At 39.2% G+C, this 18,627-nt stretch overlaps 1 protein-coding gene across 1 annotated transcript in view; it reads right to left on the bottom strand.

Annotated features, from left to right (window-relative positions):
- The window catches only part of LOC129536141 (antigen WC1.1-like), a 58,982-nt gene that overhangs the window by 27,210 nt on the left and 13,145 nt on the right, over positions 1-18,627 (bottom strand). The window contains 2 exon segments of the mRNA XM_088837372.1: positions 8,842-9,156; positions 17,428-17,742. Coding sequence (XP_088693498.1) covers positions 8,842-9,156; positions 17,428-17,742 — 630 coding nt within the window.

Genomic DNA, 18,627 nt, shown 5'->3' with positions numbered 1-18,627 from the left:
CTCATGATCATGATGTCATCCTTCAGGGACCATATTTTGGATAGAGAAAAAGTAGTGAAATGGAAAAAAATCCTGCACATCATAAAGAACAATTTTTAAAATAATTTGCCTAGTTTCTAAGTATGCTAATGATATTTATGTACATGATGGAATTTGTTCTGGTAAAGGACTCTGATTGAGTAAGTATGTGAACTTTGAAGTCTCAAAAAGAATGATGCAACAGAATAAAAATCTACTGTAGAAAGCAGGAGAGAACAGAAAAGACATCACAGAAATTAATAATTGAAGGATTAGCTGGACCACTCATACAAGAATGAATGATGAGAGAGAGGATGATCTGCTTGCCTTTTATTATTTACCCATTTCCAACTCCCCAGAGAAGCCCAGGTTAGGACCCCTGGTCTCCTCTGGCTGGGAGTTTGGTCATAGGCTACACATTCTAATTAAAGTATTTTTATTTAACTGGTTGATTTTGATGCTCAGTCACTCAGTCGTGTCCAGCTCTTTGTGACCCCATGGACTGCAGCATGCCAGGCTTCCCTGTCCTTCACTATCTTCTGAGTTTGTTCAAACTCATGTCCACTGAGTCAGTGAGGCCATCCAACCATCTCATCTTCTGTCGCCCCCTTCTCCTCCTGACCTCAATCTTTCCCAGCCTCAGGGTCCTTTCCAAAGAGTCAGATTTTCTTATCATGTGACCAAAGTATTGGAGCTTCAGCATTTGTCCTTCCAATGAATTATTCACGGTTGATTTCCTTTAGGATTGACTGATTTGATCTCCTTGCACTCCAAGGGACTCTCAAGAGTCTTCTCCAACACCACAGTTCAAAAGCATCAGTTCTTCAGTGCTCAGCCTTCATGATTCAACTCTCATATCCGTACATCTGTTCAGTTCAGTCGCTCAGTCGTGTGCGACTCTTTGCGACCCCATGAATCACAGCACGCCAGGCCTCCCTGTCCATCACCAACTCCCAGAGTTCACTCAAACTCATGTCCATCGAGTCGGTGATGCCATCCAGCCATCTCATTCTCTGTCGTCCCCTTCTCCTCCCACCCTCAATCCTTCCCAGCATAACTACTGGGAAAAAAACCATAGCTTTGACTATACGGAACTTTGTCACAAAGTAATGTCTCTGATTTTTAATACACCATCTAGGTTTGTCATAGCTATTCTTCCAAGGAGCAAGCATCTTTTAATTTCATGACTGTAGTCACTGTCCTCAGTTATTTTGAAATCCAAGAAAATAAAGTCTGTCACTGTTACCATTGCTTCCCCATATCTTTGCCATGAAGTGATGGGACTGGATGCAATGATATTAGTTTTTGAATGCGGAGTTTCAAGTCAGCTTTTTCACTCTTCTCTTTCACTTTCATCAAGAGGTTCTTTAGCTCCTCTTCACTTTCTGCCATTAGGGTGATGTCATCTGCATATCTGAGTTTATTGATATTATTAATTAATTCCATGAGATTAAAAATTTAGAAAGAATAAGAAGGAAGTATTTATTGTATTCTGTTTTATATACTCTGATACATGTGAAATATTCAAATATATGCTGAATAATCAATAAAGTCTTATATATATCAGGATAGAGACTTTTGAGACATATTATTTCCTTTTTATTTTCTACTTGATTTTAAAATTTACATGGAAGAAAAAGTGTGTGAAAATTCCAAGAAAATTATTAAATAGAAGGCTGATGTGAGTAAAGATTTTAAATATAATAAAGACATATCCTTATCTGGTCTCTTGCTGTGTAGACAGCCTGTGTCCTTAGGCACACGTAGCATCCTTCACACCACACCTGGCCCCTCAGTGCTGCTCAGAGAATCTCACAGTTGCCTTCATTAGCTCCCATTGCCATTCTCCTTCTTCCCTGCTGCTGCTGCTGCTGCTGCTGAGTCACTTCAGTCGTGTCCGACTCTGCGTGACCCCATAGACAGAAGCCCACCAGGTTCCCCCGTCCCTGGGATTCTCCAGGCAAGAACACTGGAGTGGGTTGCCATTTCTTTCTCCAATGTGTGAAAGTGAAAAGTGAAAGTGAAGTCGCTCAGTCGTGTCCGACCCTTAGCGACCCCATGGACTGCAGCCTACCAGACTCCTCCATCCATGGGATTTTCTAGGCAATAGTACTGGAGTGGCTTGCCATTGCCTTCTCCCTCCTTCTTCCCAGCTACTATAAAATCTTTTCCACCTTCTTCAAAAATTACATTTGTCCACTTACTCCAAATAAGCCCCAAATGCAATTCGCTTATATCATTGAAGTCATCAAATATAAACTGTATAATCTCTTATCATAAAAATTAAAACATAAAATATAAATATAAAATATAAAATCTCTTATCTTGTTTCATTACCTCCCCTTTGACTTGTCAGTGCATGACTAAGTGTTCCTTCAAAGTTTGCATTTATGCAGATATTTTAAAGGAAAATTTGGAGAGAGAGACTTTTTCTAGTAACAATGGAAGAATATATGACTCAGAACATTTCATCACAGTTCTCTGCTTCTACCATCAAAAATCTATGAATGTTTATGTCTAAATTTGCAAAGGAAACTGGAAATCTGGAATAGAAGTCTGATCTGTTAAATGATAACCCCAGGAGGAGTAGCCTCTATATATGTAAATTATATCCTCCTATAGTAGGAGTAGCCTCCACTCATACTAACCTAGTGCAAAATAATGTCTCACACTGTTTGTATAGAAACAACTCCACTCAGGAAAGTACATCCTCATTTTTGTTCCTCCCTCTCATAGTCTCCTTGTACAAAGGAAGTATGTATGTGGCAAATGTTTCACTCTTACAAAAAGTGAATTTTAAAACAATTATGGAGAGACGCCCGGCTCCCGGCGGCGCAGACGCGAGAGACGCCCGGCTCCCGGCGGCGCAGACGCGAGAGACGCCCGGCTCCCGGCGGCGCAGACGTGAGAGACGCCCGGCTCCCGGCGCAACCAACCACGTGCAGAATCGTGGCTGAGAGGAGCTGCCCCGCACCCAGGGTTAGGGCGGTGGCCGAGAGGAGCTGTACCACGTCCAGGAGGCGGTGGCTGCTTGGGCACCGGAGGGCCGGGAGGAGCTGATCCACATTCAAAGCAGGAGGGGCGGCCTTGAGGAGATACCCCTCGTCCAAGGTAAGCTGCAGCGGCTGCGCCTTGCTGGAGCAGCTGGGAAGAGATACTCCACGACTAAGTGGAATATAAGAATCCAGTGTTCTGGGGAGGAAGGAACAAGACGGCGAGACCACTTTCTTCCCCACAAATTCATCAGAAGAACATTTGAACGTGGAGTAAAGTCCACAAAACAACTTCTGAATACTGGCAGAGGACATCAGGCTCCCAGAAAAGTAGCCCATTGTCTTCTAAAGGAAAGAGAAGAAATCCAGCTCCACCCACCAGAACACTGACACATGCTTCCCTAACCAGGGAACCCGGACAAGTCACCTGTCCAACCCCACACACAGCGAAGAAACTACATAATAAAGAGAACTCCACAAACTGCAAGAAGAGGGAAAGGACACCCCAAGCAAAGCAATATAAGCAAGATGAAGAGGCAGAGAAATACCCAGCAAGTAAAGGAACAAGATAATTGCCCACCAACACTAACAAAAGAAGAAGATATAGGGAATCTACCTGATGAAGAATTTCGAATTTTGATGGTGAAAATGATTCAAAATCTTGAAAGTAAAATGGAGTTACAGATAAATAACCTGGAGAAAAGGATTGAGAAGATGGAAGAAAGATTTAATAAGGACTTAGAGGAAATAAAAAAGAGTCAATATACAATGAATAATGCAATAGATGAGATCAGAAACACTCTGGAGGGAACAACCAGTAGAATAACAGAGGCAGAAGACAGGATAAGCGAACTAGAAGATAGAATTGTAGAAATAAATGAAACAGAGAGGAAAAAAGAAAAACAAATTAAAAGAAATGAGGACAATATTAGAGACCTCTGGGACAATGTTAAACGCTCCAACATTCGAATCATAGGAGTCCCAGAAGAAGAAGACAAAAAGAAAGACCATGAGAGAATACTTGAGGAGATAATAGTTGAAAACTTCCCTAAAATAGGGAAAGAAATAATCACCCAAGTCCAAGAAATCCAGAGAGTCCCCAACAGGATAAACCCAAGGCGAAATACTCCAAGACACATATTAATCAAATTAACAAAGATCAAACACAAAGAACAAATATTAAAAGCAGCAAGGGAAAAGCAGCAAATAACACTCAAGGGGATTCCCATAAGGATAACAGCTGATCTTTCAACAGAGACTCTTCAGGCCAGAAGGGAGTGGCAAGACATACTTAAAGTGATGAAAGAAAATAACCTACAGCCCAGATTACTATACCCAGCAAGGATCTCATTCAAATATGAAGGAGAAATCAAAAGCTTTACAGACAAGCAAAAGCTGAGGGAATTCAGCATCACCAAACCAGCTCTCCAACAAATGCTAAAGGATCTTCTATAGACAGGAATCACAGAAAGAGTGTATAAACTTGAACCCAAAGCAATAAAGAAAATGGCTACGGGATCCTACTTTTCAATAATTACCTTAAATGTAAATGGGTTGAATGCCCCAACCAAAAGACAAAGGCTGGCTGAATGGATACAAAAACAAAACCCCCATATATGTTGTCTACAAGAGACCCACCTCAAAATGAGGGACGCATATAGACTGAAAGTGAAGGGCTGGAAAAAGATAGTCCATGCAAATAGAGACCAAAAGAAAGCAGGAGTAGCAATACTCATATCAGATAAAATAGACTTTAAAACAAAGGCTGTGAAACGAGACAAAGAAGGAAACTACATAATGATCAAAGGATCAATCCAAGAAGAAGATATAACAATTATAAATATTTATGCACCTAACATAGGAGCACCGCAATATGTAAGACAATTACTAACAAGTATGAAAGGGGAAATTAACAATAACACAATAATAGTGGGAGATTTTAACACCCCACTTACATCTATGGATAGATCAACTAAACAGAAAATTAACAAGGAAACACAATCTTTAAATGATATAATAGAAAAGTTAGACCTAATAGATATCTATAGGACATTTCACCCCAAAACAATGAATTTCACTTTTTTCTCAAGCGCACACGGAACCTTTTCCAGGATAGATCACATCCTGGGACATAAATCTAGCCTTGGTAAATTCAAAAAAATTGAAATCATTCCAAGCATCTTTTCTGACCACAATGCAGTAAGATTAGATCTCAATTACAGGAGAATAACTGTTAAAAGTGCCAACATATGGAGACTGAACAACACGCTGCTGAATAATGAACTAATCATAGAAGAAATCAAAAGAGACATCAAAATATGCATAGAAATGAATGAAAATGAAAACACAACAACCCAAAACCTCTGGGACACTGTAAAAGCAGTGCTAAGGGGGAAGTTCATAACAATACAGGCATACCTCAAGAAACAAGAAAAAAGTCAACTAAATAACTTAACTCTACATCTAAAGCAACTAGAAAAGGAAGAAATGAAGAACCCCAGGGTCGGTAGAAGGAAAGAAATCATAAAAATTAGGGCAGAGATAAATGCAAAAGAAACAAAAGAGACCATAGCAAAAATCAACAAAGCCAAAAGCTGGTTCTTTGAGAAGGTGAATAAAATTGACAAACCACTAGCCAGACTCATCAAGAAACAAAGGGAGAAGAACCAAATCAATAAAATTAGAAATGAAAATGGAGAGATCACAACTGACAACACAGAAATACAAAGGATTATTAGAGAATACTATCAGCAATTATATGGCAATAAAATGAATAACCTGGAAGAAATGGACAAATTCCTAGAAAAGTACAACTTTCCAAAACTGAACCAGGAAGAAATAGAAAATCTGAACAAACCCATCACAAGCACGGAAATTGAAACTGTAATCAAAAATCTCCCAGCAAACAAAAGCCCAGGTCCAGACGGCTTCACAGCTGAATTCTACCAAAAATTTAGAGAAGAGCTAACACCTATTCTACTCAAACTCTTCCAGAAAATAGCTGAGGAAGGGAAACTTCCAAACTCATTCTATGAGGCCACCATCACCCTAATCCCAAAACCTGGTAAAGACCCCACAAAAAAAGAAAACTATAGGCCAATATCACTGATGAACATAGATGCAAAAATCCTTAACAAAATTCTAGCAATCAGAATCCAACAACACATTAAGAAGATCATACATCATGACCAAGTGGGCTTTATCCCAGGAATGCAAGGATTCTTCAATATACGCAAATCAATCAACGTAATACACCACATTAACAAACTGAAAAATAAAAATCATATGATTATCTCAATAGATGCAGAGAAAGCCTTCGACAAAATTCAACATCCATTTTTGATAAAAACTCTCCAGAAAGTGGGAATTGAAGGGACATACCTCAACATAATAAAAGCCATATATGACAAACCCACAGCAAACATTATCCTCAATGGTGAAAAACTGAAAGCATTTCCCCTAAAGTCAGGAACAAGACAAGGGTGCCCACTCTCACCACTACTATTCAACATAGTTCTGGAAGTTTTGGCCACAGCAATCAGAGCAGAAAAAGACATAAAAGGAATACAAATTGGAAAAGAAGAAGTAAAACTTTCACTGTTCGCTGATGACATGATCCTCTACACAGAAAACCCTAAAGACTCTACCAGAAAACTACTAGAGCTAATCAATGATTACAGCAAAGTTGCAGGATATAAAATCAACACACAGAAATCCCTTGCATTCCTATACACTAATAATGAGAAAATAGAAAGAGAAATTAAGGAAACTATTCCATTCACTGTTGCAATGAAAACAATTAAATACTTAGGAATATATCTACCTAAGGAAACAAAAGACTTGTACATAGAAACCTATAAAACACTAGTGAAAGTAATCAAAGAGGACACGAATAGATGGAGAAATATACCGTGTTCGTGGATTGGAAGAATAAATATTGTAAAAATGAGTATACTACCTAAAGTAATTTATACATTCAATGCAATCCCTATCAAGCTACCAACAATATTTTTCACAGAACTAGAACAAATAATCTCACAATTTATATGGAAATACAAAAAACCTCGAATAGCCAAAGCAATCTTGAGGAAGAAGAATGGAACTGGGGGAATTAACCTGCCGGACTTCAGGCTCTATTACAAAGCCACAGTCATCAAGACAGTATGGTACTGGCATAAAGACAGAAATATAGATCAATGGAACAAAATAGAAAGCCCAGAGATAAACCCACGCTCCTATGGACACCTTATCTTCGACAAAGGAGGCAAGAATATAAAATGGAGAAAAGACAGTCTCTTTAACAAGTGGTGCTGGGAAAACTGGTCAGCCACTTGTAAAAGAATGAAACTAGAACACTTCCTAACACCATACACCAAAATAAACTCAAAATGGATTAAAGATCTAAATGTAAGACCAGAAACTATAAAACTCCTAGAGGAGAACGTAGGCAAAACACTCTCCGACATAAATCACAGCAGGATCCTCCAAGACCCACCTCACAGAATATTGGAAATAAAAGCAAAAATAAACAAATGGGACCTCATGAAAATCAAAAGCTTCTGCACAGCAAAGGAAACTCTAAGCAAGGTGAGAAGACAGCCTTCAGAATGGGACAAAATAATAGCAAATGAAGCAACTGATAAAGGATTAATCTCCAAATTATACAAGCAGCTCCTGCAGCTTAATTCCAGAAAACTAAGTGACCCAATCAAAAAATGGGCCAAAGAACTAAACAGACATTTCTCCAAAGAGGACATAAAGATGGCTAATAAACACATGAAAAAATGCTCAACATCCCTCATCATCAGAGAAATGCAAATCAAAACCACAATGAGATACCATTTCACACCAGTCAGAATGGCTGCTATCCAAAAGTCTACATGCAATAAGTGCTGGAGAGGGTGTGGAGAGAAGGGAACCCTCTTACACTGTTGGTGGGAATGCAAACTAGTACAGCCACTATGGAGAACAGTGTGGAGATTCCTCAGAAAACTGGAAATAGAACTGCCATATGATCCAGCGATCGCACTCCTGGGCATACACACCGAGGAAACCAGAATTGAAAGAGACACATGTACTCCAATGTTCATTGCAGCACTGTTTATAATAGCCAGGACATGGAAGCAACCTAGATGTCCATCTGCAGATGAATGGATAAGAAAGCTTTGGTACATATACACAATGGAGTATTTCTCAGCCATCAAAAAGAATGCATTTGAATCAGTTTTAATGAGGTGGATGAAATTGGAGCCAATTATACAGAGTGAAGTAAGCCAGAAAGAAGAACATCAATACCGTATATTAACGCATATATATGGAATTTAGAAAAATGGTAACCTGAACCCTGTATAAGAGACTGCAAAAGAGACATAGGCATTTAGAACAGTCTTTGGGACTCTGTGGGAGAGGGTGAAGGTGGAATGATTGGAGAGAATGGAATTGTAGCATGTATATTATCATAAGTGACCAGTCCAGGTTCGACGCATAAATTTTCCTCTGTTCATATCTTTGCATTTGTGCTTTTTTAATAAAATTCTTTTTTAGAAAAAAAAAAAAATAAAACAATTATGAGGATTTATTTTAACTGGAAGAATAAATAAAGCTATTTTAGTGTCAGGTAAGACCACTGGAGAAGAAAAGAATAGCAGAGACTTGTAAGAGGAAAGTAAATGAAGCTCATTGCTCACAGCTATAGTGCACTCACCGAGGATGGGTAGGTGTCTCAGTCCCCTCTAGCCCGCCCACCCGTCTCTTATTGCCCTGCTGATCAGACACCAGCTCTCTTGGAACTTTCCATTCTCTCAGCCGGTGGACAATGAACTGACCATACCTGAGCAGATGACTCCTACATCCTCGCGATGATTGCAGTTGTGTTGCCCCCAGCCCTGGGAAGGGCACTTCCACACGTGGGACTCTTTTCCTGCGCAGTTCATACTTTCCAGCCAGATGGGCCCTGTTCCAGCCCCGAAGTGAGCTGACCTCAAGGCATCGGTGGCTTCTCCACAGCCCAGCTGCCTGCACACCACATGAGCATCAGCCAGGTCCCAGTAGTCATCACAGATGGTGCCCCAGGAGCCCTGGTCAAGGATCTCCACTCTCCCGGCACAGGGACTGCCCCCGTCCACCAGGCGGAGCTGCCTGCTGTCTGAGGAGAGAGAAATGGGACAACAGGGCGTTGACCTGGGGAATGAGAAGGGTCTTCTGTCCTGTGGGACCCTCACCTAAGCAGTACGGGGCGCTCCCTTCTGAGAACCAGGCCCTGCTGGTTCTGACATGGAGTCATTGCACAGGAGCAGCAGCTGGGTCTGGTTTCTTATATCAGCGGCAAGAGAATAATAAGGTTGAAAAATAGGAGGAAAATAAAACAGTAAATATTAAGTTGAAAGCACTCTAGAGAGTAGTCTGAGACAGAAGGTGTTACAAGGTCCTATCAGAGTTAACATTCTGATCTGTAGAATTCTGCACAGCATCTGAGAAAGATTTGCAGGAAATGTTGGTCTCTACTCGGAGCAGTTAAATGAATTCAGAGTCATGGGAATGAGCTGGCAGTTGGAAGGATTCCTTAGAAACCACACACACTTTGATGCTGTTGACCTGAGAGTTAAAGGGGTTGATTAAAGGGAGTGGAGTCAGGGACTGGCCTCATCAGAAGCTTCAGGTAGCAGCCATGAATCCTCTACCATTAGAATTCTTCTCCCTGGTACAACAGTCATTCAGAACTGAAAAACAAATGGATTCTGTGATGTCTTGGTTTACCCCAGAATATTTCATTTACAATTCTAAGCTTCAGAATTCAGATCTGGATACTTACTTTCAAAAAATGTGATCGCTTTGAGTAGATTGAACATTTTTGCATGAGAGATGATATCAGGTAACATTGATCGACATTGGCTAGATTCCACTGGGAATCAGAGAATGTTGCTTCTTCTCTCCCAAAAATAAAATCCCTCCTTGGACTTTGTGTCAAGAATCTCTGTTATTCAAATTTTGGAGTTATGTGATCTTGAGGGCGAAATAGTGTGTATATATGCTTAGTCGCTTCAGTCATGTCTGACTCTTTAGTTCAGTTCAGTTCAGTCGCTCAGTCGTGTCTGACTCTTTGCAACCCCATGAATTACAGCACGCCAGGCCTCCCTGTCCATCACCAACTCCCGGAGTTCACTCAAACTCATGCCCATTGAGTTGGTGATGCCATCCAGCCATCTCATTCTCTGTCGTCCCCTTCTCCTCTTCCCCCAATTCCTCCCAGCATCCGAGTCTTTTCCAGTGAGTCAACTCATCGCATGAGGTGGCCAAAGTATTGGAGTTTCAGCTTTATCATCAATCCTTCCAATGAACACCCAGGATTGATCTCCTTTAGAATGGGCTGCCTGGATCTCCTTGCAGTCCAAGGAACTCTCAAGAGTCTTCTCCAGCACCACAGTTCAAAAGCATCAATTCTCTTTAAGACCCTATGAACTGCAGCCTGCCAGGCTCCTCTGCCCATGGGATTCTCCAGGCAAGAATACTGGAGTGGGTTACCATGCCCTCCTCCAGGGGGTCATCCTGACCCAGTGATCTAACCAGTGTCTTCTGTATCTCCTGCATTGGATGTGGATTCTCTACGCCTGAACCACCAGCGAAGCCCTGCTAGTTCTATCACAGAGCAGAAATAGGTTATCTTCCTGCTCTGAAAGCCCTTCAAATAACATTAACAGACTCACTGTATTCTTTCCTTTTATACATAAAAGTGAAGTAAAGAAAGGCTAAATGATATCTATCAGTGCTGCACCTTAAGTAAAAATGAAGTAGAGAATTAAACTTAAAATTTTCCACTTCCATGGAGAATGGAGGAGTTCACAGCAGACCAATGTGTCTTGCTGGGTCTTGCTGGATACAACTTAAAAAGCTGGAAACTGTTTTTTAAGAAACAGTAAATATATTCCACATTTGTTAACACAACATGGACTAAATATGCTAAAATTCTAAAGAGTGGAGATTATTTCAATGTTAGTCAAGGATTTATAGCTTCTTTTTCTTTGTAGGAATTTGTCGATTCATTGCATAATTTAATGATTCAGAATCTGGGCTTGGGAAAACAGAGGACTACTGTTGTGACAGGAAGCCAGCATAATGTGGGAGTTACCTGGTGCTGGAGTGACAAAATTAGAGTCTTGAGAGCCTCTCTCACACAGCAGGTTTTCTCCTCAAATATCTGCCCAGTATATAAGCTGTGAAGGGCTGGAAGCTAAAGAACGACATAAAAAGACTTGGAAAGCAGAGTGTTTCTCATTCTCTTGGGTAGTGAGCTACCAAAGAATCTGGGCTCCAAACTGAAATCTCTGAAAGCCCATGTCATAGGGAGAGAGAAATCAGAGGTGGACTGAGTGCTACCAAAACTGCAACCCACACTTGTTACAGCTCAGTTTTAGGTTGTATTTAGATGTTTGAGTGATACACAACCCTCCCCCCTACCTGCCTAGGAAAACAAAGGGTAAATCCTTTCACGTGTTAGAATATGTATCAGGCGGTATCTTACTTTTTCATATGTAATTTATAGCATTCAATAAAAAATGACATGACATTTGACAAGCTAGGATAACACGACAAATGGCCAAAATGAAAAAAGGAGATAAGAGAATGCAGAGACACCTATGATAGAAATGCTGGATTTAGCAGATAAGGACTTTAACTACAATAAGTGTATTTAGGGGAAAAGAGAAGGAGAGAATAAACAGATAAAAAGATAAAAAAATAACAAATAATCATAAATAAATAAAAATATCAAAGGAACCATTTCCAACCTAAAATAAAATATCTAGGATTAGAAAGTGAATGAATAAGTTTAAAGAATTTTAGATAGAACTCAGAATATGGTAATTTAGAGGAGTCCTTCTTAAAGAACACCCTAAGTTTGTTTCTGAAGTTTATCTCAGTGATCTGTCTTTGGATGAAGATCAGATGCCTCGTGACCTGCAACCAGGACTAAAAAAAAAAAAGGACATAATTTAAAGGACTGTCTCCAACCTGGATGGAAGGACTTTTTTCAGAAGAAGCTACACTACACCAGGATGAGAAGACGACGACATCAGAGGTAGACAGCTTGCCCAAGATGCTGGACCTGATTCGTATGATCATTTATAATGTTTTCTTGACTTCTTAGCTGTCTGCATATAAATCAAATGCTTTTCTACCATAGGCCTGATCCTATGCTAGTTTTAGAAATTAATCCAATTGTCAGGTTTGTAGACATGTAAAAGCTCATTCTGCTTATACAAAAACTCTGTTAGACTTGTGCCATCCTAATGTCCTTAAACCATGGCACAGTCTGCTTCTAAATTGGAAAATTAAAAATAATAGCTGGAAATCAGAGTCAGGGCTATGGGAAATCCAAGATGGCTGCTTGGCTTTTCCCAGCTCCCTGACAAACCTCATTTTTTATTTGATGGGTTAAAGCCTCCCTGGATACAGGGCCTCCATAATGAAAAATCATGGAATATTAAGTTTTGTAAATTGTTAAATTAAGTTTCTAGTTTTGTCTGAGACAGTTCCTTGTTACGTGATACTGCTAAAAGATTTAATTACGTTATTAAAAAGGACACTCTAGGTTAGTTTCTAAGGCTTATCTCAGTAACCAATCTTCAGATAAAGGTCGGATGCTCCATAATGTACAACCAGGAGATTAACACCAGACTATAATCATTTAATGAATGAAGTCAGGTGACTTGGGGTGTACCAGGCTTTATCTAATGAAAGTTCTTGACTTATAATTCTTATTTGACTAATAACTGCTGGCTATGGCTATATTATTTTCTATGTCACTTGTTTCACTGAGCCTATAATATAATGCTGAACTGACAGTTCCATATGAGATCAATAATTGTAATAATGTGACTCTGGGTATGGGAAAAAGCAACAAGAGGAAATATTTTCCTGGACCAGGAGGCTAGTAAGACAGTGGTCCAGAGACTTTTGCTACTTGCAAGGCCTGGTCCAATTTTAGCACACTGAGTGGCCCGTCACTTCTCTAGACCTGGGAATGAGCCTTCCCAGCACCGCGGGACACAATGGCCATGAAATGGTGTCACATGGTCAGATATGTGGCTATGAAGGGACCCTGCTGACTGGAAGTTGGTACTTCCCAGCTGCCTCTACAAAGATTACGTCATGACCATTGCAAGCTGCTGACCTTCAACACCCCCTGAAAGAAGTTCAGGGTGAAAATCAGGAATGAGGCACTCTGTGCTCTGAAAAATAAAAAAACAAAAAAAACTGGCAGAACAGGCCTCCAGATAGTTAGATCTTTTCAGAAAAAGGTTTTATGAGTTCCAATTCTTGCATCTTCTCATACCTAGAAAAACACTGATGTCATTAATGGTGAAATCTGCTTTGGCTATTAAAAAAATTTTTTTTTTTTTTTTTACAATTAAAAGTCAAAATAGAGTAGCTATGGTTCAGACATCCTGGGAAATAACTATTTCCCAGATATCCTGAAAAATGATATTACAGGTGTGATTTCAGATTAGACGCTGTGACCTAATGTAGAACTTAATGCTCCTGTAATGCATTTTTGCTTCTGTACTTTGCTTGCTGCTCATAAAACCAAAGTTACTCCATTTTAAGATAAGTTTGTTTTTAAGTAAAGATTCCTAAAATTGTTTTTGAAAAAAGAAAAAAAGAAGATGAGAGATGAGAAAGAGAAGAAAGAGGAGGAGGAGAGGGAGAAGAGAGACAGAGACAGAACTGCAGAAGTCATATCTGAAGATAGACTAATAGAGAATTTTTTTTAAAAATAAATGATTTATTAAATAAAATTTTTTTAAAAATGGAACAGTATGAAAACCCCCACTCCTAGTAAAGCTGCTGAAAATCAAAAGGGGAAAGGAAAATCTGGAATAATAACAGATTTATTTACTACTAAAGGAAGAAAAAAAAGGAACATAAAGCAGAATGGCAGATACCAACACATCAATATCAGTAATTGCATTTACAGTAAATGGATCAAGATAAAACAAAACTGACACAAATGTTACTTGCAAAATGCCCATCTTATATTATGGAATAAAGAATGATTGAAAGTAAAATGATGGAAAAAAAGTACTAACTGTAACAAAACTGGAGTAGCTTTATCAATGTCCCAGAAAGCAGACTTTAAGCCAAGATACCCTGCTACTGCTGCTAAGTCGCTTCAGTTGTGTCTGACTCTTTGCGACCCCATAGATGGCAGCCCACCAGGCTCCCGCGTCCCTGGGATTCTCCAGGCAAGAACATTGGAGTGGGTTGCCATTTCCTTCTCCAAGGCATGAAAGTGAAAAGTGAAAGTGAAGTTGCTCAGTTGTGTCCGAATCTTCGCGACCCCATGGACTGCAGCCTACCAGGCTCCTCCATCATGGGATTTTCTAGGCAAGAGTACTGGAGTGGCTTGCCATTGCCTTCTCAGCAAGATACACTAATTGAATTAAAAAGGGAATTTTCATGATTATAATTAGATTCACCCTTAATAAAGATATTTTAGACAACAAAATTCAAGAAAGGTAATAGGAGGTAACTTTGAAATATACTTGACAGAGTGAAAAGAAGAAATAGACAAAATCACAATCAAAATGGGGGATTATTACCATATCTTTTTCAATAGCATGCAGACCAAACATACAAAAAACAAAGAAGAATACAGTAGATGTACAACAACATAATCAGCACATTTAGCTAAGTAACACATAGAGTAATGCACCCAACAATGCAAGAGTTCACATTACTGTAAATGCACTAGGAACAGTTATCAAAATGACCACATAACAGGACAAAATCTTTCACTCTGAATCATAGAGTATTTTCTCTGACCACAGTGGAATAGAATTAAGAATTAATAAGAAAATATTGTTAGCCATCCCTATTTGGGGAAATTCAGCAACATCCTTCCAAAAAACACCTGAATCTGGGAATAAGTTTAAAACTTACAAAATATTGTGAAATAATGATAATAAAGATATTATAATAATGATAATAAACACAAAATAATGATATGATAATAAATTCTTCCAGTGAAACTCAAGTAGTGCCTAAGGGAAATTTATACCCTAGATTTGGAGAAGAGGAAAGACTGAAAGTGAAAAAAAGTAAGCTTCCAATTAAGAAACTAGGAGATGAGAAAGTCTAAAGGATGTAGAATGTTGGGGTTAATTTAAAAAGGAACAAAAATTAATGGAAAAGAAGGTAAGCATAAGATAGAAAATATAGAAGAAAACCCTTTAAACGTGGCTCATTGAAAATTGATGAACACTGAGCAATACTCAGAGCAGAGAGAAAATGAAGTTAACAATACCAAGAATGAAAAGGGACATCACTATAAATCATACAGATTTTTTGGTCATAGTTTTTGTGCTGTTGTTTGTTAGTTTTTTGACTGTGCTGTGGCTTGTGGGATCTTAGTTCCCAGGTCAGGGATTGAACCTGGACCCGTGACAGTGAAAGCCCAGAGATTTAATGCCTGGATTATATAGTTTTATTAGTACAATTTATACATTTAATGTGGATAAGTACACAGAAAGTGTCAATTTCTCCACAGCCTTGCCAACACTTAAGTGTCTTTTTAAAAAAACAGTCATTCTGACATGTGTGAGACAATATCTCTTTGTGGTTTTAATTTACATTTCCCTGATGATTGACAATGTCAAGCATTTTTTCATATACTTATTGCCATTTGTATGTCTTTTTTAGAGAAATGTCTATTCAAGCCCTTGGCCAATTTTTTAATTGAATTATTAGGTTTTAAGTTTGTTGAGTTTTTTTTTTCTCTTAAGTTGTAGGAGTTCCTTATTATTTTTGGAAATTAATACCTTATATAATTTGCTCTAGCTTGCTTTTTCACTCTGTTGATCTTTCCTTTGGTTTGTGGAAGCTTTTTAGTTAGATATATTCCCACTTGTCTATTTTTGCTTTGTTGCCTGTACTTATGATGTCATATCCATGAACTCATGAAACAATATGCTTTTATTTTGTGATGGAGCTAAGATATCACATATATAAAGTGTAATTCCTATATGGTCATGATGTTACACCATCACACATGGTAAAATAAATTCAGATAAATAAATAAATTTGAAATTAGGTTTTGAATATTCTTTAATGGAGCTATAAAATTGTTTGCAGAAAATAAAACTTGATCCATTGTTATTTTGAGATGAAGAATGCCATTTGAAACATTGCATTAAAGGCAGAAGTCAAAGAAGTAAAACACATATTTGACCACGTAACCGCCCCACCCATACACATATACAGCCTTAAAAATATAGATAAAATATGGGAAAATCTTACAAAAATATTTAAGAAAAATAGTAAGTGATGTTTGTTTATGAAGAGTTCCTATGAATAAATAAGGAATTTTAAAACATTCTAGAGAAAAAATATTGTCATGAAAGATATCTTAAGACAGTAATATAGGAAAGAAGATAATATTTTTGTATATAGTGTTTGTGAAAGTTGCTCATTCATGTCCAACTCTTTGCGATCCCATGGAGTATACAGTCCATGGAATTCTCCAAGCGAGAATACTGGAGTGAGTAGCCATTCTCTTCTCCAGGGAATCTTCCCAACCCAGGGATGAAACCCAGGTCTCCCACATTGCAGGCAGATTCTTTACCAGCTGAATCACAAGGGAAGCCCAAGAATACTATAGTGAGTAGCCTATCCTTCTCCAGTGGATTTTTCAGACTCGGGAATCAAACCGGGGCCTCCTGTATGGCAGGTGGATTCTTTACCAGTTGACCTACCAGGGAAGCCCTAATGTGGATTAAAAAACATGATGCATGCTCTTATGTCAAGACTATGAAGAAAATAATGCTCTCTTTTAAAATTAATTATTTATTTGGTAGGGCTGGGTCTTAGTTGCAGCATGCAAATTCTTACTTGTGGGAACATAAGAAAAAAAAATGTAACTGCATGAGGTGATGGATATTACTGTATGTGTGGTGATGATTTGCCAATATGTACAAATACATAAACAGTACGTTGTACACTTAGAACTAATATACTGTTACAAGAATTACATCTTAATTAAAAATTTTAACAAACAAGGTTGGAATATGTGGATTACATTAGTTTCATTCTTACCTCATATAGGCTTCTCTGGTGGCTCAGACAGTAAACAATTGACAGCATGTGGGAGACCTGATTTTGATACCTGGATCAGGATGATCCCCTGGAGAAGGGAATGGTAACCCATTCCGGTATTCTTGCCTGGAGAATTCCACGGACAGAGGAGCCTGGCAGGCTACAGTCCATGGGGTCGTAAAGAGTCAGACATGACTGAGCAACTAACATTTTCACTTAATGTCATTTTGTGGACCCAAATTAAACTCATCACTTAGATTTTAAAATATCAAATTTCACTGCATCCTACAGGGTTGGGACAGACACACAGAAACAGACAGTAAGTCACCTTCACACGAGATGTAAGCTTCCTCCTTTGGAGAGCAGGAAGTGTAATTCCAAGGGTCAGAAGAACACTGCCAGAGAGAGGTGTCAGTTTTCTGACAGCGGATTCCATCCACCCACCGGGGTCTAGAACCTTCTCTAAGAGCAACAGAAGAGTTGAGGGTTCCGCTGTCCCCACAGCCAAGCTGTCTGCAGATCATAGACACAGTGATGTCTTCCATGGGGCTGCGGCAGACACTGCCCCAGGTCCCATTGTAGAAAACTTCCAGCCACCCAGCACACTGCTGGTCCTCGCTGACCATCCTGAGGGCCAGGAACTCTAAGGTTGAAAGGGAGGAGACAGGACACAGTGAAAACTTTGCTGGATGTTCTAGGTTTTCCTTTCTTCTAGAAATGGTGAACATTCATCTCTGACCTTGTTCAAGAGATACCATTAGATGACTAGGCTGACATCACCTCCCTTTTAACTGACTTTGTCCATTTGTGTCTGTCCTTCTATTTCTACCACAATGGTGTAGTGGATTTGAAATGAGAGGAAGACCAAACTGCGTGGGTGCTAGTCAGGGAGGGGCAGCTGAATCCTGCTTTCTGACAATATCTTTGAAGACTATGTTAAAGGGATGTGATGTAGACATTAGTGAGACAGGGATAATAATTAATCCAAAATTGTCCACATCCCAATCTCTGCAAACTGTGACCATGTTACCGTACCTGACAAGAGGGATTTGCAGATGTGATTAAGGTAAAGACGTTGGGATGGTAGGTTTATGCTAGAATATTGTATGAACAATGTGAGCCCAGTCTAACCACATCCTTAGACCCCTATCCTTAAACATGGAATACTTTTCTTAGCTCTGGCTAGAGAGAGAGATGTGACTCTGGGTAATGGTTGGAGGCCTGCAGCATTGCTGGTCTGATAATGGATGTAGGGGGCTATGAACAAGTAATGTAGGAGGTTTCTAGAAGTTTGAAAAGACAAGAAACAGGTTCTCCCCCAGAGCCGCAAAAGTGATGCGGCGCTGCTGAAGCTTTGATTCCAGCCCGGTGAGATCCCTGCTGGACATCTAAGCTACAGAAGAGTAAGGAAATAAATATATGTTGTTTTAACCCACTAATTGGTAAATTGTTAGGGAAGCAAATGGAAACTAGTACCGGTTTAAAATTTTTGTAGGTAACTGGAGAGAGAGCCCTGCTTTCAAGAAAA

This window comes from Moschus berezovskii, chromosome 6, assembly GCF_049115385.1.
Source record: "Moschus berezovskii isolate FMDL1 chromosome 6, NW_MosBer_1.0, whole genome shotgun sequence".
Lineage (NCBI taxonomy): Eukaryota > Metazoa > Chordata > Mammalia > Artiodactyla > Moschidae > Moschus > Moschus berezovskii.
Note: the sequence above shows the minus strand (reverse complement) of the source record. Positions and strands in the feature narration are given on the sequence as shown.